At 38.6% G+C, this 24,517-nt stretch overlaps 2 protein-coding genes across 6 annotated transcripts in view; one reads left to right on the top strand and one right to left on the bottom strand.

The window, feature by feature from the left end:
- Positions 1–3,408, bottom strand: part of ARNT (aryl hydrocarbon receptor nuclear translocator) — a 57,581-nt gene extending 54,173 nt beyond the window's left edge. For all 4 annotated transcript variants that reach the window (XM_045816735.1, XM_045816736.1, XM_045816737.1 and 1 more), the window contains exon 1: positions 3,232–3,408. In XM_045816735.1, coding sequence (XP_045672691.1) covers positions 3,232–3,256 — 25 coding nt within the window. In that variant the 5' untranslated portion in view covers positions 3,257–3,408. The remainder of the gene's footprint in view (positions 1–3,231) is intronic.
- Positions 3,409–3,565: 157 nt separating this feature from the next.
- CTXND2 (cortexin domain containing 2) overlaps positions 3,566–24,517 on the top strand; it is a 29,733-nt gene continuing 8,781 nt past the window's right edge. Inside the window, exon 1 of one of the 2 annotated variants that reach the window (XM_045817211.1) lies at positions 3,566–3,626. The gene's annotated coding sequence lies outside the window, so the exon portion shown is untranslated. Of the gene's footprint in view, positions 3,627–13,562; positions 13,697–24,517 lie in introns of those variants that run through there. The other variant, XM_045817209.1, reaches the window with a different exon arrangement.

The raw sequence follows: 24,517 nt of genomic DNA, 5'->3' as shown, positions 1-24,517 counted from the left end.
AAATAATTTTTAAAAGGGTTTCATTTCCGTGAGTGTTACAATTTAGTCTTTGAAGATCAACTACTGTGGAAATTCCTATTGTTATTGCCTTAGAAGATAATCATCCACAGCAGAGAACCACAAAAAGCTTTCACAAAATGACAATAAAACAACATATTAGTCTCATCTTTTGGATTAAGTAGAGGGGTGGGGGCTAGAATACAAAAAAACTAGACTGAGAGACTATTATTTCAAAACAATAAGAAAACTAGAGTCCCAAGAAAGCAGAAGCATTTGCTTCTTAATTACCAAGAAAATGGCGAAATTCATATTGATGCCACAAATCTAATAGAATAAAAAGTATACAAATTAAGGTTCTTTTTCAAAACTATTAATTGTAGTCCAATTGTTAAATTTGTTAAAAATAAAAACTTTTTAAAAAGTTTTTTGCAATAGAACATAATAAAAAAGTATCTTAGCATCTTAATTTTACACTGCATAAATTCCTATTTTCCTATATCTGAGAAAAGGTAAGTAAAGGCAATGGGTAAACATTTTGTTAATTGGTGTTTTTAAAACTATAATTTATATAGGTGAAAACTATGTGAAAAGGAATATTTTTCCTAAATATCAGCCTTGCAAACCCAGTGTTCCTTTCTTTGCCTTCTACCACATTCTCCATTCACAATAAATAGCCCAAAAAGAGATCTCACAATACAGTACCACAATCAAGGGAGGAAAAACCTATACTCTTACAAACTCATTCACAAGTTTGAATAATGAATTATAAATCAAAGACCTATTCTCTTCCCTACTAGCACCTTACCCAAAGCATTACAAATCACACATGCAACTTTAAGTGTTCCTCAAAATTGTTAGTATTCTACAGACAAGAAAGATAGAACCTAAGATTTCATGGACCCACCCCCTCCTATTTGCTGATGGTAAGCAGAATTAGTAAAAAATAATAGAATATAAAGAATTATCAATTCATGCAGAAAAAGCCATCATCACATTAGAACTTTTACTTCATCACAACTCTTAGAAAGCACAGAGTATAAACTGTTTCTCTTTCTTGATCCAACACTATATTAAGACAGTGAAAATGCAAAGGAACCAGGTCCCCTGCAATACACTAAAGGGCCACCAACAGTCCCTAAATCATACTCTAAGTACAATTAAAATGATCAAACATTGTTATTCATGAGAAGGATTATCTTAAATGAAACTTAGAGAGAACAGTTAAATAATTATTACAAAAATCTTTTGCAGACATATGTAAAGATAAAACATGAACAGTAGGGAAACTTAACTACCACCAAAAAAAAAGTGGAAAAAACTAAAAAAACAAAAAACAAAACAAACATAAAAAAACTACAATGTTGAAGGTCCCCAAAATGGCTCTAAGGAAACGTTTGACCATGCAACAAACAATTTTAACCTGAAAACTATTTACTTTTTTTCACTGAGCACAGTACATTTTCACCCTGTGTCCCTCCATTCATGGTCCTCATTTCCCAAATGCAACAGACTACTAAAAGTCCACAATGTATCTATATTTCTGTTGATATAAAGAGACAAAAGAAATGAAGAAGGAAAATAGATTTTCTAATTTAATTATAATACATTGAACATGGGATCAATAACTTAGAAGAGTTGGAAGTTTTCAACATCAAAAAAGAAATTTAGAAATTGCAAAAGTAGACTGACACAGCTCAATAAAATCAGCTGTTTCATCAGCAAGGATTCTGCACAAATATATGGTATTTTCTGCTTACAGATTTTAGCTGATATTTATCAGCTAACGAAAATGTGGTCAAGAGCCTGTCATTCTAGTTATTACTGTTGTTTAAAAAAACAAAACAAAATAAAGCAACCCCACCCACACTACTGGGGAAAAAGCTTTGACATATGTACTAAACTTGTTTACTCAGGCCACCCCTTAATAACAGAAATGCTTTGCAACTTGACTAGGGTTATATAAGAATTTTGCAATGTGTTATCAGTTTAAGGTCTTGTTTATTTACTCCCCAGTTAGGAATTAGGTTATTTTATTTACAAGACCATAATAATAGTTTCTTTCTGATTAGATTCCATCACTTAGCACTTCCTGCAATGGAATTTTAGCTTTTTATCTCTTTTCCTCAAAAAAAAAATCTTAAAAGATTTAAAAATATGGTGCTGACATGTGACACATTAACTTCTTTAAATAGTTGTTCCCAGAAATGTGGTAGGAAACCCAGTAAATTTCACAGTGATTCAACTTTAAGAGCAAAACCTGGATATTGCAAAATAATACTGACTTCAGAAACACTAAAAGAATCCAATTTAAACTGCAACGTGGGAACAGCATTGAATCTCTTCCACCGCTTTATTTTCAAGAAATTCATGCCCAACTCTTTAAAAACAAAGTCTATGAAAGACAGGGACTTCTAAGAAGAGATTTTATTTTGCAAGAGAATTATTTTCTTCCATCTCTTAAGACATGACTGGTTAGAGTTCTTTTTAATGTCCAACCGCCCCCCACTTCACTTTTGAAGAAATGTTCATTGAGAAACAGCATGAAACCGAACTTTTGTTTAAAAATGGAAAATGCCTCAATCCACACTTAACAGTATTTAAACGTGCAGCTCTGGGTGCTTGCTGTGTGAAGAGCTGCCCAGGACCTTAACCATTTCACAAACCTCGGACCTCAGCAACTAATGACACTAAGAGGCACCTCTTAATACTTAAACGCCAGTTTCAAAGCATAGCCCCCGGGGGGAAAGGGGCACTGCCTAGAGGAACTGTGAAAATATATTAAAATATTTTTTAATTTGAATTAAAATCTAAAGTTTTAAACGTTTGGTAGTACCACCTCAGATAAACAGCAACGTGGTTCAGTGTTTATAAGTCCAAAACTACTTTTAAAGTAAACCGGGCCACTTTGCTCAGTTATTCGGCGTCAAGCAGCTCCAGCAGGCAGAGGGTTGAAAGAGGACCACATCGAACACCAGAATGCCACCAGCTCCACCAGAACTCAGGGCACAGAACCCCTAACTCCGGCCCGCAGGCTCCCTCCCCACCTCCGGTCTCCCCAGGTCCCCAGGGTCAGGCCCCTCCCCTGGCCAATCCCCTCCCCCACCACCCCCCGCCGCCCCTAGAGTCCCCACGCCCTCAGTTCCAACTACAGCACCTCAACCATGGGTGCACCCCAGTTGCCAAACCCTTCAGTCCCTCCTCCTTTAGAGGAGCCCCACTCCGTCTCCTCACCAGGTTTAGCAGTAGTTGCCGCCATAGCCGTAAGTGCCACCGCCGTCCCACCACCCCCCCAATGGGAGGAGCTGCTGCCACCGAACCCGGGGGTAGCGGGAGGGGAGAGCCACTCCCCAGACACGGTGCCCTACTGCCACCACCGCTACCGCGGAATCCAAGATGGCGGCCGCAACAACTCCCAGACCCACGGCGAAGAGACCCCGCCCACACAGGGGACGGAGTCATACTCATGGCCCGCCTCCTCAAGGAAACTGACCAATGGAAATGCCAAATCGACCACAGGCAGGACTGGCCACTGAGCCAGCCGGTCCAGTGGAATAGGGACGGCTAGGAAGATGTCAGCTGTCTTCCTAATCCCACCTCCTGGGTGTCAGAGGTCAGTGATGAGAAACGTCAGTGAAAAACAATTTTACTAAAAAGCTTTGCTTGGTGGTGGATTCGGCCGGTTGGCCACTCGGCAGACGATCGGTTTCATAAAATTCTCGTTAGGTCATCTAGTACTTAAACTTCATGTGGTGATTTGTAATACTTTCTATAGTTTTTCTCTTTTAAGGACTTTGATGGAGGGAGTTAGATAATTTTTTGAATGTCTGCTATGGAACTGGTAGTCAAGAGGATCTGGGCGCTAACGGTCTAGTAAGGGAGAAACAGGAGACACAAAGGTATCGCGGCTGAATAGGATAACTTTTTTTGGTCATAGAGAGGGATATAGTGATGGGTTTTTAGTAGGAAAGTGATAAAATGAGGGCTTCACAGATTTATTTTCTAATAAGCATTGAGAACTTCGGGCCAGACACTGTCTAAAACTGCTTTATATGTACTTACTCACTTAAACCTCACAGCAAGGCTGTAAGGTCTATTCTATTACTGTATGATTTCCATTTTGCGGATAAACAGAAGCAAAGAGGTTAAGCAAGAGATAACCAGCTAGGAAGTAGTGAATGGTGTGGGAGGCAAACCGAAGTAGTGTGACTCTAGGAACATGTTCCACCCATCCCCCTGTTTTAGCACTAGGAGGTAGTATCTTCCCACATGTCTTTCATAAACTGTTTAATGTAAATTTAATTAGAATTTTAACAAATCTCATTATGCTATGGAGCATCTTTGCATTCTTATGGATTGTATGTGTACTACAAAGATTACATTGATTTCTTTTTAGTTTTCAGTACAGTTTACCTCAGCAGAGGTATTTTAACATAATTTGCATTTTGTTACATACATTTGTTAAAAATTCTCAGCAGAGTATTTTAACATAATTTGCCTGTTATGGCTTACATTTGCTAAAAATAAATTTTTCACTGTTACCATTTTGTTGTGTTGTATTTCCAATTTATCAAAAGGAGAAAAATTATCCACTCAGAAATACTTTGAAGCATAAGAAGTAGGGGGGAATAGTAACAAGTACATTATTTGAATTCAAAGTTATGTAGTAAAGATAGATAGCTATTGAAGAAGATTGCAGTGCAGATACAGTACGTGAATTACTATGTGCCTTTTAGTGGGAAGTTCATCCTAGCAGCAAGAAAATAAAATATAAATAGAAAGCACAACTATGAATACCTAAAAATTGGATTTTACTAAGCTGCAACCCTTTTGTCTCTTACCCACTACAACTTGACTATTAGGGAATTTTTTCAGTTACTTGAAAAGCCATCAAAGCTTTCAAGTCATTTTTGAACCACATAGGATAAATTCATTGCCATGTAAAATGTATTCTTCTAGAGTAAATGCAAAATAATGCTTTCCACCATGAAATGGATGAACTTGTGGATAAAAAGATCCAACTTACATCCTTCACTTTAAAAAATTGGTAAACATCATTTTGTTTCAGAGATGATTATACAACTAGCTAGAAAGTTAATAAAATGTTTTGCTTAGAGAAAGTATAACAAGTTATTGGTAAAAATCCCTTACTAAATATCACACAAATACTCATGGTATTCAATATGAAAAGACAATATTAGCCCTGTACTTGCTAACAGATGTACTTAACCTTACAAGTGGGCACCACTGATGAAGTACTATGAATCATTTCAGCGCATATATGCAGGGCAAAAATAAAAATACCAAAAAACTTCCTACTTGGTATATCATTTAAAAATTCAAATTACAGAAGGAAATGTTTTCATTTAGAGAAAAAATGTTTAAAAAATAATTATTTTGTGAAGTATAAGAAAATCTGAAAAAAGTATCTTGGAATCAAAACATGGATTTGTAACTTTGGATGTAGAAAGCACGTCATTTCCACAATAAATAAAATGTCAGTCCACTTTCTGTTTTATTCACAGAACAGTTGATAGTCAAACAATACTTCTCCAAATTCACATGGAACATAGAACAAAATAGTATTAACTGTAAATATAATAAAATAGCAGCCAGTAAGCATAATCATTTAAAAGAAATAAGCAAATTCCAGTCAAGATGTAAACCTATGTAGACAAACCTCCCCTCCTCATGCAACCACAGAGAGAGTTTTAACTAAACCTCAAAACAACACCCAGAACTGTCAGATAATCAAACTGTATGGAAGTCCTACAACCAAGGATATAAAGAAGCCACAGTCATCCAGACAGGCAGGAGGGACAGAGACTTGGATACAGGCGGAGAGGCAAGGAGACATGGTATGGTACAGAGAGGTGGCAGCAGCCGTGGAACAAGCAGTCCCACATTCACGTGTGGTGGATAAAAATTGGGGGAATACCTTGGCAGCAAGCAGTCCCAGCTCCAGGACAGACCGCACAGACTAGGGTTCCAGCACCAGGAACATAAATTCCCGTAACTTCTGGCCGTAAAAATCAGTGAGGGTTTGGGCAGTGCAAGATACTACCAGATTTTCAGGAGAGTTTGATTAAAGGGTCCGCATGGCCTTAGAATGTACACAGACCCACTCACTCTGGGATTCACCATAAGGGCAATAGCTGGAAGGGCACCAGTCACATATAGGGAATGGGTGAAATGACTGGAAATGGGGCACATGCCAGGCAAACCTCCAGAAGCCAGGCAGTGGCACTGTTCCCTCTCTCAGCCCTCTCCCCCCACACAGAGGCACAAAGCAGTGAAGCTGGGTTGCCCCATCCTGGCAATTACCTAAGTCTCCATTCCACATAATATACAGGTGCCTTTTCTAAGACAGGAAGTCAAAGCAGCTCTACCTAATACACAGAAACAAACACAGGGAGGCTGCCAAGTTGAGGACACAAAGAAGCATGGCGCAAATGAAAGAACAGCACAAAACCCCAGAGAAAGAACTAAACAAATCGAAGATAACCAACCCATCAGATGCAGAGATCAAAACACTGGTGATCGAGATGCTCCAGGAACTCACTGAGTAAGGCAACAACACAAAGAAAGAAATGAAGGATACATTAAGTGAAATAAAGAAAAATCTACAGGGAACCAACATTGAAAGGAAGGAAGCCAGGGTTCAAATCAATGATTTGGAACATAAGGAAGAAATAAGCATTCAACCAGAACAACAGGAAGAAACAAGAATTCAAAAAAACAAGGATAGTATAAGAAGCCTCTGGGACATTGCCAAACATACCAACATCTGAGTCATAGGGATGCCAGAAGGAGAAAAGGAAGAGCAAGAAATTGAAAATTTATCTGAAAAAATAATGAAAGAAAACTACCCTAATTTGGCAAAGGAAATAGACACAAGTCCAGGAAGCACAGAGAGTCCAAAACAAGTTGGTAAACTCTATCTAAAGTTGGACCCAAAGAAGACCACACCAAGACACATCATAATTAAAATGCCAAAGTTTAAAGATAACGAGGGAATCTTAAAAGCAACAAGAGAAAAGCAGAGAGTTACCTGCAAAGTAGTTCCCATAAGACTGTCAGCTGATTTCTCAAAAGAAACTTTGCAGGCAAGAAGGGACTTGCAGTAAGCAGCATTCCAAGTGATGAAACACAAGGACCTACAACCTAGATCATTCTATCCAGCAAAGCTATCATTTAGAATGGAAGGGCAGATACAATGCTTTCCAGACAAGGTAAAGCTAAAAGAGTTCATCATCACTGAGCCATGATTCCATGAAATGTTAAAAGGACTTGTTTAAAAAAAAGAAGATCAAAACTAGGACCATTAAAATGGCAACAAATCACAACTACCAACAACTGAATTAAAAAAAAAAAAAACTAAGCAAACAACCAGAACAGGAACAGATTCATAAATGTAGAGGTTATATGGAGGGTTATCAGCTGGAGGGGGAGGGGGAGAATGGGGGGAAAGGTATGGAGATTAAGAAGCAAAAACAGTAGGTACAAAATAGACAAGGGGAGGTTAAGAATAGTATAGGCAATGAAGAAGACAAAAAACATATATGTACGACCCATGGACATGAAGTAAGGGGGTGGGTATTGCTGGAGGGAAGGGGGTTACTGAGTGGAGGGGGGCAAAGGGGAAAAATTGGGACAACTCTAATAGCATAATCAATAAAATATATTTTTAAAAACAAAATATTTTTTAAATAAGTAAATGTTGGAAGACTACTTTTTCCACAGTGAGGCATGGAAACCAGTAATGGGGAAGGTGCTCTCACAGGTTTTTTAATAAGGGCTGGAGTAAACATCCCTTCTTTACTATAAAGATAATATTTAAAAATTATGTTTTCAAGTAGGCTTGTTCAAATGGCTTATCTAAGCAATATATTGTTTTTAGAAACCTGAACTTATCACTTATAGTTCTAAGTGACATGATTTTTAATCTTAAGGACAAGGTATGGGGATTTTCTAAGAAAACCAGGCTTTTATGGAAATGCCTTAACTGCCAAAAGTTTATTATTTCCCAGTACACCATAAATTTTGTCTTCATCAGAGAAAAAATGAATGACACATTATTAGACATATTTTAAAACACATCCAAATATTGTAACTGAATTGGGAAAAAAATGCTTTTCAGGACTGAATCTAAGCCATACAACTGAATACAATTCCTACTCTCTCCCAAGTTGAATGCAACATTGAACTTTTGAGGTTGCTACATACTCTTCTACTAAGGGTCTGAACAAATTGCTGAAAGCTGTCTTTAATTAGAACCTCTCCATGATACTAGGTCCATGTTAGATCCAACTAAGGTACTTTCTCCTTAACTGTGTTTTCACTTTTCACGGTTCCATCTACCTATGGTCAAACTCAGTCTGAAAATATTAAATGAAAAATTCCATCTCATTTTATCATATAAGCATTGCATCATCTCATATCATCACAAGAACAATGGTGAGTCTAGTATAATAGGGTATTTTGAGAGATTGTATAACTTTTCTTACAATATCTTGTTAGAATTGTCCTATTTTATTATTAGTTACTGTTGGTAATCTGTTACTATGTCTAATTTATAAATTAAACTTTATCATAGGTACATATGGATAGGAATATATATAGATATATAGATAAAGATAGATATATATGGAGATGGATAGATAGCTTGGTACCATCTGTGGTTTTAGGCATCCACTGGGGGTCTTGAAACGTATGACATATGCCCCATGGATAAGGGGGCAGGAGTCTACTGTATTCAGAATTATCTTGTAACCATCACACACTCATTGTGATATCTGACAAAATCATGGTAAATTCAGATTTTCTGATTTTAGTAGAAATAAAAACTAAGAAGTCAAATGTGAAGACTGACCTAGAGCACATGTTTTCAGCCTACCAACATTAAACAGTTACTATTACTACTATTAATTTTTAAACTATTACAAGCATTTCTGTTACCTTAATCATTATGGTAAGCCAGGTTTTTTAATTACTTGAAATGGTTGTCTGCAGATGCACCAGTTGTATTGATAGTAAGTGTCTCCAGATAGAGGTGCCAGATTTGGCAAGTGAAAATACAGGCTGACCAATCAATTGGAACTTCAGAAGAACAACAAATAATTTTTTGTTTAAGTAAGTTCCAGATATTGCATAGGACATATTTATACTAAAAAAAATATTTGTCTTTTATCTGGAAACCCTACAGCAGTTAAAATTTTCAGGAACATAGCCCTGGCTGGTGTGGCTCAATGGATAGAGTACTGGCCTATGAACCAAAGGGTCACTGGTTTGATTCCCAGCCAGGGCACATTCCTGGGTTGTGGGCCAGGTCCCCAGTTGGTGGTGCACATGAGGCAACCACACATTAATGTTTCTTTCTCTCTCTCTTTCTCCATCCCTTCCCCTCTGTCTAAGAATAAATAAATAAAATCTTTTTAAAAAAATTTTCAGGAACACTGATCCATGCTATTTTGGGAAAGTGAGAAACTAGAAGCAGGAAATCCACTTGGGTTAGCAAAAACCCAAGGGAGGAATTTCAAAGACTTGACCTACGTCAATAAAACTAAAAAGGAAATGACTGCCGTCGATGCTTTTGTGACAGTATACCAACAAGGTCTGCCATGTAATTGTATGTGGAATGAAAGAAAGCTGTGATAGCAAAGAAGGCTTTTGGGTGATACCAATAACAGAGATGGGTGCTAACCGGAAGTTCAGATGTGTTCAGTTGCAGTTCAGTTGATGGACCGGTTGGTGGGACAGCCAGATAAAAATGCTTATTAAGCATACAAAGTCATAGGGCGTCCGGCCAAGAGAAGAGGTGGGACCTACACCTCAACTTGTGCATCAACTGCAAGAGACTGGTGGCTGCAGAGAACGACAGCAACAAAGATAAAGGAAATAAGAAAAAGGACACAAAGGACGTCTCAAAAAAATACTTGTTTCGGATTATGGAAGAAGGAAGAAGCAACCTGAAAAGAGTAGGGCAGTTTTTAAGGAGTTTTAAGGTAGAAGAGGTTGGGCAACAGCACCATATGTTCAGAGAAGGGGATGAACAAATCTGAGGAGACTAGAGGGAGTGGGAACCATAGTTTCAGTGAGATGTGAATAGAAAGAAAATAGAGCCAGGTAGTTAGCATACACCACTTTCTCAAGAAGTGTGGCAATGAAGAGTAAGTAATCAAGAGGTAGCTGGGGTGGGAGATAAGGTAGAGGTGGGAATTTTTAAAAAATGTGTCTATAGACCTAGCTTGTGGAAAGGGGCAAATTAAAAATGCAAGAAAATACATGTGTTCAAGAAAGCAAGACTGGTCCTAGGGAAGACAAGGAGATAAGTTAGGGCTGTGTGTAGAAGTGTTAGTCTCAGAAAAACCAAGGCATCCTTTTACTGAAAAAAGTGCGACATTTTGTCGTTTTTTGTTTGTTTGTTTGTTTGTTTACTCTTTACCAGAGGATATGTTCATTGATATTAGAGAGAGAGAGAGGAAAGGGGAGAGAGAAAGAGAGAAACATCGATGTGAGAGAAGCATCAATTGGTCATCTCCCTTATCGGCCCTGGGAATCAAACCCACAACCTAGGTATGTTTCCCCAGTCAGGATCAAACCCACAATCTTCTGGTGTACAGGACAATGCTCCAAACAACTGAGCCACCTGGCCAGGGCAAAAGCGCAGACATTTTGAAGTGGAAGAAGAGAAACTGACAACACTTGTGCAATGGCTCTGATCATCAAAGAGAAATAATAGGTGGAACTTCCACTGAGGGTTAAGAGGTAGAAATGGTGTTGGATATAGCTGTACGGCTGTAGGCAACTGGTTGGGAAGTACAGGAATAAAAAGGTATGAATAAAAAGATTGTCAAATGCTCTGAGAACCCCAAGTGAAAAAGCCTAAATTTTCATGAAATTGTGGAGCGTTGTTATTACTTTCTCTGCCAATACTCACTCAGAAGCCTGAGGAAAGAGAGTGAACAGAGCAGTCTGTGCAGAATTGGAGAACTGATTGACAAATTAGATCAGTATCTTGGGATGGAAGATTCTAGAGCTGCAGGAGCACAATTTATAGGTGTGTGGAAGGGGATGAGACTAGTCAGAGAAACAGGAGCCAGAAGAAGGTTATTGGAGCTGAGAAGACAGGCTGAATTTTGAAAGCCAATGTCAATAGAGAGCAGACTCAAAAGTGAGAGGAGTGGGAGTGGCACAGGATTAGAAGCAGGAGCAACTTGTATCACAAAAGTTATTAGGGGGGTGTGTGTGTGTGTGTGTGTGTGTGTGTGTGTGTGTGTGTATGATGAATAGCCCAATTAAAGAACAGGAAGAATAGGTACAGAAAATCTGCAAAAGATGTACAAAAATTTCAAAACCATAGTAATTAGGGAAGTGCAGTTTTTTTATATTTATTTATTTATGTATGTATGTATTTATTTATGTATTTTTAGAGAGAGGGGAAGGGAAGGAGAAAGAAAAGCGGAGCAACATCTATGTGTGAGATTGATGGGTTGCCTCTTGCACATCCCCAAATGAATGACCTGGACTGTAACCCAGGCATGTGCCCTGACTGGGAATCGAACCAGCAACCTTTAAGTTCAAAGGCAGGCACTCTATCCACTGAGCCACACTAGCCAGGGTGAAATGCAGTTTTTTAAAAACTGAGATATTATTTTTTGCCTATTAACTGATGAATATTTCAGAGATTGAAAGGAACCTACCTATACTGGTGGCACTGGGAAAAAAACAGGCACTCTCATACCTATTTGAAGGGAGTATACATTGTTATTACCTTTTTACTGTGTAATTTGGCAATACCTATTAAAATCCTAGATACCACCCAGCATTTATATTTTTAGTATTTTGAGGAATTTAGCCCACAAAAACATTTCCACAAGTTCTCCGAGAAATATGTAAGATGGTATCCACTGATATAATAATAAGAAATTTGAAACAACCCAAACACCCACTAATAAAGAGAATGGACTACGGAGTATCTATGTAAGGAAGTATTGAATACACAGCAGCCATTAAAAAAATTAAGTGGACCTACACCCTGGCCAGTGTGGCTCAGTTGGTTGGAGCATTGCCCTGTAACCAAAAGGTTTCAGGGTCAATTCCTGGTCAGGGCATGTCCCTAGGTTGCAGGTTTGATCCAGGTTTGGGCACATAGGGAAAGCAACCAATTGATGTTTCTCTCTTTCCCTTCCTCTGTTTCTAAAAGCAATGAAAAAATGTCCTCAGGTGAGGATTTAAAAAAAATAGGTGGGTCTATATGTATTAAAATGGAAAGATGTTCAAGATATAGTATTAAATGTAAAAAGCATAACATAAGTATTATTTTATAAATGATATTAATAATAATTATAATAAATATAGAAATGAAAGCTGGAGAAATCCACCAAACTGTTATCAGTGTATTTCTGAAGAGTGGGATTAATAGAAGATTTCTGTCTGTTGGTATGTATTTCTGAAATGTTTGAATGTGATATGTCATTATATTACATTTATAATAAAAAACAAATGGTATAATTTTGTTTTTTTTAATTTGACGAAGCTGCCACTCTCCAGTGCCCATAGCTGTGGCCTTCTGAATCATCCAAATAGCTTCTACAGAGGAATGTTCAAGCTTAATGTAAAATTTGATGAAGATTTGTTGCTCTACTTGCTGAGTCATTTTGAATGTGACACCCACACAATACACGTGCCCACTCAAGGGTGTCTACTGCCCCCACCGAGTAGGACAGTGAAGTTGCCATTGTTCACACATGCGCATGCCAGTCCACTCCCCTTGGCTGCCACGTTACATCGATGTCACACAAACTGTTCTCCCTCTATTAACAATGGCTGAGATTTTTCCAGACAGACTTTCATGTGTGTATATAAATGTGTATAATAACTAAAGCTAAGTGAAATCATTTTGACTTTTCTGATCCAAATGTCCTAAGTAAATTCTTTTTGAGAAAAAAGGGAAATTTGCAGGGTTGTCCAACCTGGGGCCCGCAGGCCACATGCAGCCCAGGATGGCTCTGAGTGTGGCCCAACACAAAACCATGAATTTACTTAAAACATTATGAGATTATTTTTGTGATTATGTGTCACAATATATTTAACGTATGGCCCAAGACAACTCTTCTTTTTCCAGTGTGGCGCAGAAACGCCAAAAAGTTGGACACCCCCTGCTTTAGAGTTTCACTCATCTTGTTGACAAATAGTTCTCAAACTTGAACATACATCACAGTCACCTGGTTTTAGATTCATTAAGGTTGGGATGAAGATAGAAGAATTTGCATTTGTAAAAATTTTCCAGAGGATGCTGCCAATCCAGAGAACCACTGCATAGGCCCAAAAGCTGGCTGCTGACCCGCCTTTTACCACCCATGGGATCCTACTTAGAAGGCATCGCTGGGGCTATTAACCTTGGCTGCCCCAGCCCTGGCAGCGTTGTGGAAATATTCTTCTACTGATCTAGGTTCCAATTTAATCTAGTGGGATCATTTTCTCACTCACTCTGGGAGTGTCTGAAACTTGATTCTGTTTTACTTGAACTATTCATGAAGCTTCTCAGTGTGGGAGTAGGGAATGGGGAGAGCTACCAGCCACTCTCTCCTTCTGTGAGAGGGGGTTGATGAGAAAAGGAGAGACTGCCAAGAGATGGACTTGAGTGGGAGGAGACTGCTCTGCCAAAAGCCAGCCTTGAATGTTATTCTCTCAAAAGGTAAATAAAACCCGTATTGCCTTCCTGGTGAAGTTTTTACTGGAATAATGCCAACAATTCTTGTAGGTTTAATAGCACATTTCTACAAGCTTGGGAAATGCTAGGGAAGTGCCGGAGGGAAGTAAAGAACTATTTTTTTCCTTAGAGATTTTTTTTGTTGTTGAAATGTGGAACTTGCATGGAGAGGGGATGTCTTAGGCATAGTCTTGTTTAGAGGCAAGTGGGGGAGCACTTCTGTTGGTGCTATTGCCTAGAGGATGTCTTTAATTTGGTCATTATAGCAAGAAAGCTTCATTATTGTGTTTCTTCATCATCACCCCTCCCTTCAAACTAAAGTTTGTGAAATTTTATTTTCACAAGAGAAAAAATATGTATTTTAATACATATAGACCCACCTATTTGGGGGGTCTTTTTTTAAGTTGTTTTGTTTAAGAAACATAAGATACTACAAATGGAGGAAAAAAAGCGATCTAAGAAGAGAACACAAGGAAAGGAAGAGGTGATCAATCTCTATGGGAAGTATTATGTAAAAGACGAACTGACCTTGCTGGATTTGTAAATGCTGTTATTCTGTTCCCTACTTTAGCAGGACCAAACTTTACCTAAACCAATAGGTTGATGCCCAACCTCCTTTTCCCTACTCTAGTCCTGAGTAGGGCTGCTATTCATCTCAAACAAAACAACAATCTTCAGAGTTACTTAAAAAATTCTAGGACAGGTCTTCTCTTTGGAAAACAAATTTTGGATTTACTGTTTTATCTGTCATTAGTACCTGTCAAGAAAACCTATTTTGTCTAAGAGGTCTCAGAAGAAGGGAAACAATATCCAAGGCTCCAATAATTTATTGTGATTTTTTCCCATTTTAAAGTAAAACTTTTTATGTAGTTTTGCATTCAAAAATCTTGTATTCTTTCTCTTAAAGAGAGCCCCCCACCAACTTGTATAAGCTTCAGGCCCTATGAAACCTGAATCTGATCCCTGTGTATGAAAATAAGAGCAAAGAACAAGCATGGAACACTTGGAACCAAAACAACATCACGTTTTTCTTCTTTCAATAAGAATATGTTTTACTTTTTGAGAAGGGAGAGAGGAAAGATATCAGCCTAATAGGAGCAAAATCAGCTTATTAGAAGTTGATGGCTGTGAATAAGAAGCTTGAATAAGCAAACTGGATACCTTTTATCCCAAGTTCAGGAATTCAGATTTAATTAGGTAAGAATAGGAGAATCTAAGATGACTTGATGTTTTCCAGTTTCCAGATATAGAAGGTTTTCCGTCTCTCTGTAGCATCTGAGGCTGTTGGCAAGCCCCCTCCCTAAAATATTCGCATCTCTTCAATTTCATGACTCTACACTCTTGAGGTTTTCCTACTGGTAACTATTCCGTCTGCGTTTCTTTGACCTCTTTCCTCCACCCTAAAGGCAGACAGTCCCTTGTTTCTAATTCTCCTCTGGCCATCTCACTGACTCCCTATGACTTCAACTGTCCTATCCTTGCATGACTCTCAGCTCTAAAGACTCTGCTCGTCTTTACTCCTAAACTTCAGTCCCACGTGCTTACGTTCTGAGCATGCCATATCTTTAAATCCAACCAAACCCAAACTGAACTCACTATCATCCCTTAAAATATCTGCCAGTCCTAAAACAAATTATTCAATGAGTGACAACATTTTTCTTTCAGCCATCCAACTATAAGCCCTGGGTTTTTTTAATCACTTTCTTCTTCTTCCCACTACATGTCTATTTAATTTATAAATCTTGTCAAATCCTCTTTCACAACCTCATATCCATTCCTTCCTTTTTGTTACACACTCTGTTATCCTAGTTTATATTGTTACGTATGTTACTTCTTGGTGAGACTGCTGCAACTCCTTCTCCTTGTTTTCCACCCTCTGGTAGCTGTTATTTCTTGTCTCCAGTAACTTTTATGTACTGTTATCAGTCATCGTTCTAAAACATAACTTACCTTCCTACTTACCTTGATTATTTATCTTGCATTAAATAAGCATAAATTATATATGCACAATGTGGCAGGCTCTGATATAGATGTTAATTCACTCGTGTAGCTACACCAGCCCTGCCAGAGGCCCTCAAGCTATGCTGTGAATGTGACAGACAACATTTAGAGCTCACATTCCAGTTAGAGTCAGTGGTTTACACAGTAAGGTACAGCCCCTGCTCTCGGGGCATTTACCTTTGCACAGTGCTTCAGTGGTTCCCCCAAGCCTGGAAGAATAAAATTCAAATTCTTTACCCTGACTTTTGAGGCTAATTATGGCCTTATCTCAAGCAATAAAAGTATATCTAGATGAGTAATCGAGTTTGCATGGGCCTTATATTCTGTATTGGGTACCACATTTCATTTTAAGATTTGATGTCTGTTCTTATTTATGTATTACTCTTAGAAAATCTCATTTTTTACTGGACTCAGAGGTAGAAGCCCTCAGAGAAGACCGCCCACTTCTCTCAGCAATCTGTTCCTGGCGTTTTTCTTTGGCTTCCTTCATTCACTTAGCCAGAAGTTTAGCATATTCTGCAACCTCTTCCTTTTTTTCTTAGTATGTTGTTTCTTCAGAGCAGCATGTCGATGTTTGTGCTGCATGACAGGTGGAGCAACAAGATGCTGAATCTCGGGTGCTTTGATCTTAGGTTGCTGCCCCTCTTTGTTTAAGGGCTTTCTTACAACATATTGGTGGACATCACTTTTTTAGAGATGCAAAAGTTTGCAGATTCTACTAGCTCTTTTGGGGCCCCGGCAATGAGGCACAGTAGTTGCAGTGAGATCAGAAACATCTTTCTTCTTCATTTTTACAATGGCCAAGTTGAGAACACTGAGATTGGTCTCCACAATGCAAGCCTGAACAGTTTTGTGCTTTCTTCAGTCCTCCTCAATCTGTACCAGGAATTCCCTTTACTCAGTAGCAGGCAGACATGGCCATGGGTCAAGACACCCTGCCTCCTGGGGAAACCTTGTTTGTTGATCCCACCACTGACTTGAACCACGTAACCCTTCCATTCTTTCCCCAGAGCAACGGCAGCAACTTCTGTGGCCGTACATCTCATAAACGGTCCAAAGTTTGCATTCATTGTCCACTTCAATGAGTTTCTGGCAGACAGTAGCTGAGAAAGAGATGTTCGGCTTCATCCTGAGGCAGCTGACTGCCCCCAAGGCACCACAAAAAAGAGAGGAATGACACATTTCAAAAAGTATATAGACACACTAGGATCCCTTCAGTGGAAAAAGACTATAGTGATAGAAAGACCATAAAGAAATGAGTCAAAAAGTACGTGATACCTATCTTCAAATCCCGAAAATCTGGTGTATGGAAAAGATATGTGTTGGGCTACATGGCCCTAAGTTAAAAGTACAGCAGTGCTAAGGAGGCAGATCTGGCTCAATGTAAAGACTACTCTTAAAGAATGGAACTGAGGGGATAGCCCCTGAAGGCTCCTGAGGAAACCACTTAAACAGTTAAAGCAGGGGCTTTCAGAAAAAAATCAGAAGGCTGATACAACAAGATGACTTTTAATGCTTCCTCCCAATGATGAGATTCTCTGATTTTATATCTTTCACTTTCATGTATTGTGCATTCCACCATACTGAATTAGGCAGAATTTCCTAAAAAGTTCTTATGCTTTATTGTCTCCATCAGTGGTCCCTCTACGCCCATAGGGCCTAGTTTTTGTGTTGTGCTTATTAAATGGTAAAGAATGCATTGAATTTTAAAGTTGATAGAGTTCAGGCCCTGGCTGGGTACCTCGGTTGATTAGAATGTTGTCCTGATACACCAAGGTTTCAGGTTCAATCCAATCTCTGGTCAGGGCACATACAAGAATCAACTAATGAATGTATTAAAAAGTGTAGCAAAAATCTCTCTCTCTCTCCCCTCTCCCTATTCTTCCTTCCCTCCCTTCTTTTCTCTCTCTAAAATCAATAAATAAAATATTTTAAGTTGATAGAATTCAAATAGTAGTAGAGGGAGACCTATTTGTAAACTCTTTATCAAACCACATAATTCTGATGGTAAAATAAAGTGACAAGAGCCACTGTAAAGGAGTATATCTTGATCTCCCATACTCTAGGACTTTTGTCAGAGTAAGCTTAGGAGAAATGGGTCAAAGACAACTTTATCTCACTGACTCTGTATTATTGAAATCTTACATCTCCTCTGCCTCTAGCCAGACCCAGGAATGCAGACTATCTCCCTTAGGTGAATTTTTCACCAGGAAAATCTCTAGTTAGAGATAAAAACAGATGGCTAGAAATCCTATTACCAATGATCTTAAAAACTTTCTCTGACACAGAAATTCTGGGGTATACACAGCCTAAACTCAAATTGGAATCCTTTCTTCAAATCATATCATACGTGGAATACCTATCACATTCCCAGCACCAAATGAACTTAACCCAGAATAGTTGTCAGAGCTTTGAATTATGGGCTCCAGGCCTTCTTAGCTTCCCTTCACTGTTGATGTCAGAAACTTTCAATGCTGCACAACTGTGACACATAGTGTGCTCCAGGACACCACTAAATGAAAATTTTAAACAGCATTGAATTTCAGATGCTCCACAGCAAGCAAAAAAAGGTGAAAGAAATGAGCAACATAGTAACCTAAACAGGATAAAAAGAGTCAACACTTGCATAGCAGATGGCATGTGCCAGGCACTGTTTTGTGTGTTCTACACTCATTTATTTATTTAATTTCAACATCTACCTCATAGGACTGTTATTTATTATCCTCATTTTATAGATGAGGAAACCAAAATTCCAAAAGGTTAAGTAACTTTCTCAGGATCACCAAGCTTTATTAGAGCAAGGATCCAAATCCAGATGGATTGGCTCCAGAATCCATGTTATCCACTACCATGTTATACTCCATGATTGCCATTAATTTGTTTTTGTTGAGCGTTGACTTATCTGGAAAGAATGCCTCTTGCCCTTCCAAAATCAAAAATTGCATGGATAAGCAGGAGTTTCCAATGAGCTCTTTCCCTAAAGCTATTTGGCTCTTCAGAGGACCACACCCTCCCTCTGCCCCCACCAAACACACACACACACACACACACAAATTGATCTCTGGAGCCAGTGAGTACTGGTACCCCACAGGACTTTTGTGTGTATGTGGCAATGAGGCCAATTTCTAATTATGCATTAATGAAAAGTTTAATTTGATGCCATATTTAATTTTTCTAATTTCCCACAGGAAGTGTTATTTCTCACAAAGTGTTCTTGCAATCAAAAACATTTCCTTCTGCCCTGACTGGTATAGCTCAGTGGATTGGGTGTCATCCTGCAAACTGAAGGGTTGCTGGTTCAATTCCCGGTGGGGGCATGTGCCAGGGTTGCAGGCCAGGTCCCTGGTTCAGGCTGTGCAAGAGACTGCTGATCAATGTTTCTCTCAGACATAGATGTTTCTCTCCCTCTCTTTCTCCTTCCTTTCCACCTCTCTAAAAAATAAATAAATATAATCTTTAAAAAAAAACATTTCCTTTTTCAAGGAAATGAAAGGACTCCTCTTATCTCAGGAAAATTGATGGCTATCAGTACTGGTTTGCTTTCCAAGTACCTTTGTTTTAAAATAACTTAATTTAGAGCCCTGGCCAGGTAGCTCAGTTAGATAGAGCATCCTCCTGATATGCCAAGGCTGCAGGTTTGATCCCCTGAGAATCAACCAAAAAATGCATAAATAAGTGGAACAACAACTCTCTCTCTCTCTCAAAACAATAAATAAAAAATAAAATAAAATAACAAATCTATTTATACAGATAAGACCTGCTTATCTCCCTACCCATTATGAGGTAGAATATCCTGGAAGTCTGAATATTAGTCTGATGGGAAAAGCTGCAGGGAGCTTAGCAGGGACCTGGCATGGAGAAAATGAATTAAGACACACACATGTGAGAAAAAATAAATGCAGCTTAAGCATAGAAGTGGAAAGCCTAGAGTCCAACTTACTGCAACAACTATAGGTTTTGTTGTTGTTCTACAAAAAAATATCTAGGTACTCTCCCAGAATTCTTCAGGTCATTCCACAGAAGTGATACATGACCTATTCTTCACATGTAGAGGTTCTGCACAGCCCTGAAAACTCATTTGGGAGGTAGATGATTATAAACTAATGAATTAGGGGAAATTGGCATTGTAATACAACATAATTGTATGATGATAAGCACCATTATATCAGTTTTCAGGGAGTTACAGTGGGTCATTCCGATGAAGATTGGCTAATACATTGCTGTGGCCAAAAGCCCCATAAAATACATCAAGAAGGTTTTTGGAAGCAAAGCTGAAAATATGTCTCTACTTTTGTATATGATCTAGGATACCATACGCATTTTTAAAAATTTTACAAATTTAATTATGTGTCCTACTTTTTTTTTCTTTTCCATTCTCCCACCCCCTCCCCTTTGGCAACCATTGGCTTATTCTCTATGAGTCTTTTTCTGTTTTATTGCTTAAATTCATCTATTTTGTTTTTTTAGATTCCACACATAGGTGAAATCATATGGTATTTTCTTTCTCTGTCTAACTTATTTCACTAAGCATAATGCCCTCTAGGTCCATTCATGTTGTCACAAATAGCAAGATTTCATTTTTTTATTGCTGAATAATATTCTATTATATATTATATGTACATATATAACACAACTTTATCTATCTATTAATGGACATCTAGGCTGCTTCCATATCTTAGCTATTACTAATTACAGTGCAATGAACACAGAGGTGCACATATCTTTTTGCTTTCGTGTTTTGGATTTCCTTGGATAAATACCCAGAAGTGGAATTGCTGGATCGTATGGCAGCTCTAATTCTATTCCTCTATTTGAGGAATCTCCATCCTGTGTTCCCCAGTGGCTGCATCAATTTACAATCCCACCAGCAGCATATGAGAGTTCCCTTTTCTGCACATTCTCCTCAATACTTTATTTGTTATTTGTTGACTTATTGATGACAGCCAATATGACAGATGTGACAGATGTGAGATACCTCATTGTGATTTTAATTTTGATTCCCTTGATGATTAGTGACATTGAGAACTTCTTCATAGGTCTGCTGGCCATTTGTATGTCCTCTTGGGAGAAATGCCTAGTCAGGTCTCCTGCCCATTTTTAAATTGTATTGTTCGGTTTTCTGGTGCTAGCTTGTATGAGTTCTTTATATATTTTGAATATTAATGCTTTACTGGATATATTATTTGCAAATATCTTCTTCCATTCAGTAGGCGTTTTTGCTTTGTTGATAGTTTCCTTCACTGTGCAAAAACTTTTAGTTTGATGTAAACTTTTAGTTGTATTTAACTTCATTTGAAACAATTTTATTAGGTTGAATTGTGACAGCTGCCATATCAGTATGCACACACACACAAAAAAAAACCCTACCAAAATTAGTGAACTTTTGCCCTGGCTGATGTGGCTCTGTGGATTGAGGGCCGGCCTGCAAACCAAAGGGTCACCAGTTCAATTCCCAGTCAGGACACATGCCTGGGTTGTGTGCCAGGTCCCCAGTAGGGAGCACAAAAGAGGCGACCACACATTGATGTTTTTCTCCCTCTCTCCTTCCCTTCCCCTCTTTCTAAAAATAAATAAATAATTTTTAAAAATTGGTGAATTTTTGTGCAGCCATTTTAATATTGAAGATGGAAGAAAATATGCAATATTTTCTGCATATCATGCTTTATTATTTCAAGAAAAGTAAAAATGCAACTGAAATGCAAAAAATAGATTTGTGCAGTGTATGGAGGAGGTGCCGTGACTGATCAAACATGTCAAAAGTGGTTTGCGTTGTCTCATGCTGAAGATTTCTCATTGGATGGTGCTCCACTGTTGGGTAGACCAGTCGAAATTGATAGCAATCAAATCAAGACATTAATTGAGAACAATCAAAATTCTACAAGGCAGGAGGTAGCCAACATACTCAAAATATTCAAGTCAATAAAGTTATTGTTGAAAGTGAAAAAAATGTGTCTTTTATTATACAGAAAAAAACCTAAATGGATTTTTGGTCAACCCAATATTTATATACTATTCATTTCTTTTTGTGTGTATGAAATGCCAGTTCATGTCTTTCGCTAATTTTCCTATCGAATTGTTTGTCTTTTTTAAATTAAGTGGGGTGAATTTATTTTAATATAATTTTGGATACTAAAAATGTATGACAGACCTAACCAGTGTGACTCAGTGGCTGGGCGTTGTCCCACTGCAGAAGGTCACTGGTCTGATTCCCAGTCAGAACATGTGCCTAGGTTGTGGACTTGGTCAGGGCACCTATGAGAGACAACAAATTGATATTTCTCTCTCACATTGATGTTTCTCTACCATTCTTTCTTGCTCCCACCCCCTTCCTCTGAAAGTAAACAGATAAAATCTTAAAAAAAAATAGTATGGCAGCCCTGGCCAGGTAGCCCAGTTGGTTAGAGAGTCATCCCAATACACTAAGGCTGTAGGTTTGTTCTTGGTTCAGGGCACATACAAGAGGCAACCAATAAAAGCATAAATAAGTGAAACAACAAATCCATGTTTCTCTCTCTCTCTCCCCCCATCTTCCTCTTTTTCCCTAAAATCAATAAATTTTTCAAATGTATAGCAAATATCTCCTCTAAGTTTATTATTTATATTTTGACTTATTTTATAGTGTCTATGGTATTCAGAAGTTCTTAACTATAAAGTCAAGTTTACCATTTTTGTGAAAAATGATTATTTTTGAATATATTTAATTGATTATGCTATTACAGTTGCCCCAATTCTCTCCCCTTTACCACCTCCACCCAGTACTTCCCATTCCCTCCAGCAATCCCCCCTTAGTTCATGTCCATGGGTTATGCATATCAATTCTTTGGCTACTCTGTGTCCCATATTGTTCTTAACACCCCCTGTCTATTATGTACCTACCAATTAGCACTTCTTAATCCTTGAAACTTTTCCCCCATTCTCTCCCTTCCCCTTCCCAACTGATAACCCTTCAAATGATCTACCTGTCTATGATTTTGTTGCTGTTCTGCTTGTTTTCTTTGTGTTTTAGATTCATTTGTTAATAGTTGTGAATTTATTGCCATTTTAATGTTCCTAGTTTTGATCTTCTTTTTCTTAAATAAGTCCCTTTAACATTTCACGTAATAATGACTTGGTGATGGAGAACTCCATTAGCATTGCTTTGTCTGTGAAGCACTTTATCTGCCCTTCCATTCTAGCTTTGTTGGATACAGTGATCTAGATTGTAGGTCCTTGCTTTTCATGACTTTGCATACTTCTTTTCAGCCCCTTCTAGCCTGCAAAGTTTCTTTTGATAAATCAGCTGACAGTCTTATGGGAACTCCTTTGTAGGTAACTCTCTGCTTTTCTCTTGTTGCTTTTAAGATTCTCTCTTTATCTTTAATCTTTGGTATTTTAATTATGATGTGTCTTGGAGTGGGCCTCTTTGCATCCAACTTGTTTGTACTCTGTGCTTCCTGGACTTGTATGTCTATTATCCTCACCAAACTAGGGAAGTTTTCTTCCATTATTTTTTCAAATAGATTTCAAATTTATTGCTCTTTCTCTTCTCCTTCTGGCACACCTATGATGTAAATGTTGGACCACTTAAAGTTGTCCCAGAGGCTGCTTATACTCTCCTCATTTTTTGGAGTATTTTTTCTTGTTTGTTTGTTGTTGTTGTTGTTTTCTCCCTTATGTTCCAAATCATTGATTTGATTCTCAGCTTTATTCACTCTACTGTTGTTTCCCTGTAATTTTTTTTTTATTTCAGTTAGTGTATCCTTTGTTTCTGACTGGATCTTTTTTATGCTGTTGAGATCCTCACTAAGTTCTTTGAGCATCCTTATAACCAGTTGTTTGAACTCTGTATCTAATTAGATTGCTTATCTCCATTTTGTTTAGCTGTTTTTCTAGAGTTTTGATTTGTTCTTTCATCTGGGCCATGTTTCTTTGTCTCTTCATTTTGGCAGCCTCCCTAGGTTTGTTTCTATATATTAGGTAGAGCTTCTTTGACTTGGTATCTTGGTAGTGTGACCTAATGTAGTTGGTGTCCTGTAGGGTCCAGTGGCACAGCCTCCCCTATTACCCAAGCTGGCCTTAGTTTAAATGTTAATTTCCCCAGGGAAAAGTGGGGTACTCAAGGTCTGCCTTTTGTACACCCTCTACTTGTAGTTGAGCCTTCTTTGCTGTTGGCAGGTCAATGGGAGGGATTTACCCAGGCCAGTCAGTTGTTAGGATTGGCTGTGACCACTGAACACCAACCTCCACCTTCCATGGAGGATCAGTTGTGCAGGGGAGGGTAGTGGTGCTCCGACAATGCCTGGTTACTGTCCACTGGGGTTCAGGCTATGGGGTTTCTTGGGTATTGCAGGCCAAGGTCAGCCCCCACCTGTGTTTTGCCCAGGACCACCCTTACAGAGCTATAGAGCAATCTGAGATGGCTGCTACTTGTGCTGGGCTTGGTGATTCCCAGGTGAAGCCAAGCTGTGAGTCTAGGCTGGCTGCTGCTAGTGCCAGGCCTGGGGCCACTTAGCAAGATGTACAGAGGCTGGGGGCTCACTGAGGCCAGCTGTTACTTATTTGCAGGGATTTAGGAAGCTGTGAAGCTTGAGCTAAGACCAGCCATTCATAAGGAAAAGCTACTCCTAACAACTATAAGTTGGGTGGGATGGAGTCCCAGAGAATCTCAAGGGTGGGGCAAAGAGTGTTAGCCAGGTTGATGGACTCTCAGAGATGCCACCCATCTGTTGGTTGTGGCTCTGCCCACCTTTCTGTCTGGGAGAAAGCCGTCCCCCAGCTCTCACCTTGATGCCAGCCACTGCAGTTCCTCCCTGTAAGCCACTGGTG

Source organism: Phyllostomus hastatus, unplaced genomic scaffold, assembly GCF_019186645.2.
Source record: "Phyllostomus hastatus isolate PE091 unplaced genomic scaffold, TTU_PhHast_1.1 phas_scaffold_216, whole genome shotgun sequence".
Classification (NCBI taxonomy): Eukaryota; Metazoa; Chordata; class Mammalia; order Chiroptera; family Phyllostomidae; genus Phyllostomus; species Phyllostomus hastatus.
This window is presented reverse-complemented; position numbering and strand designations above follow the sequence as displayed.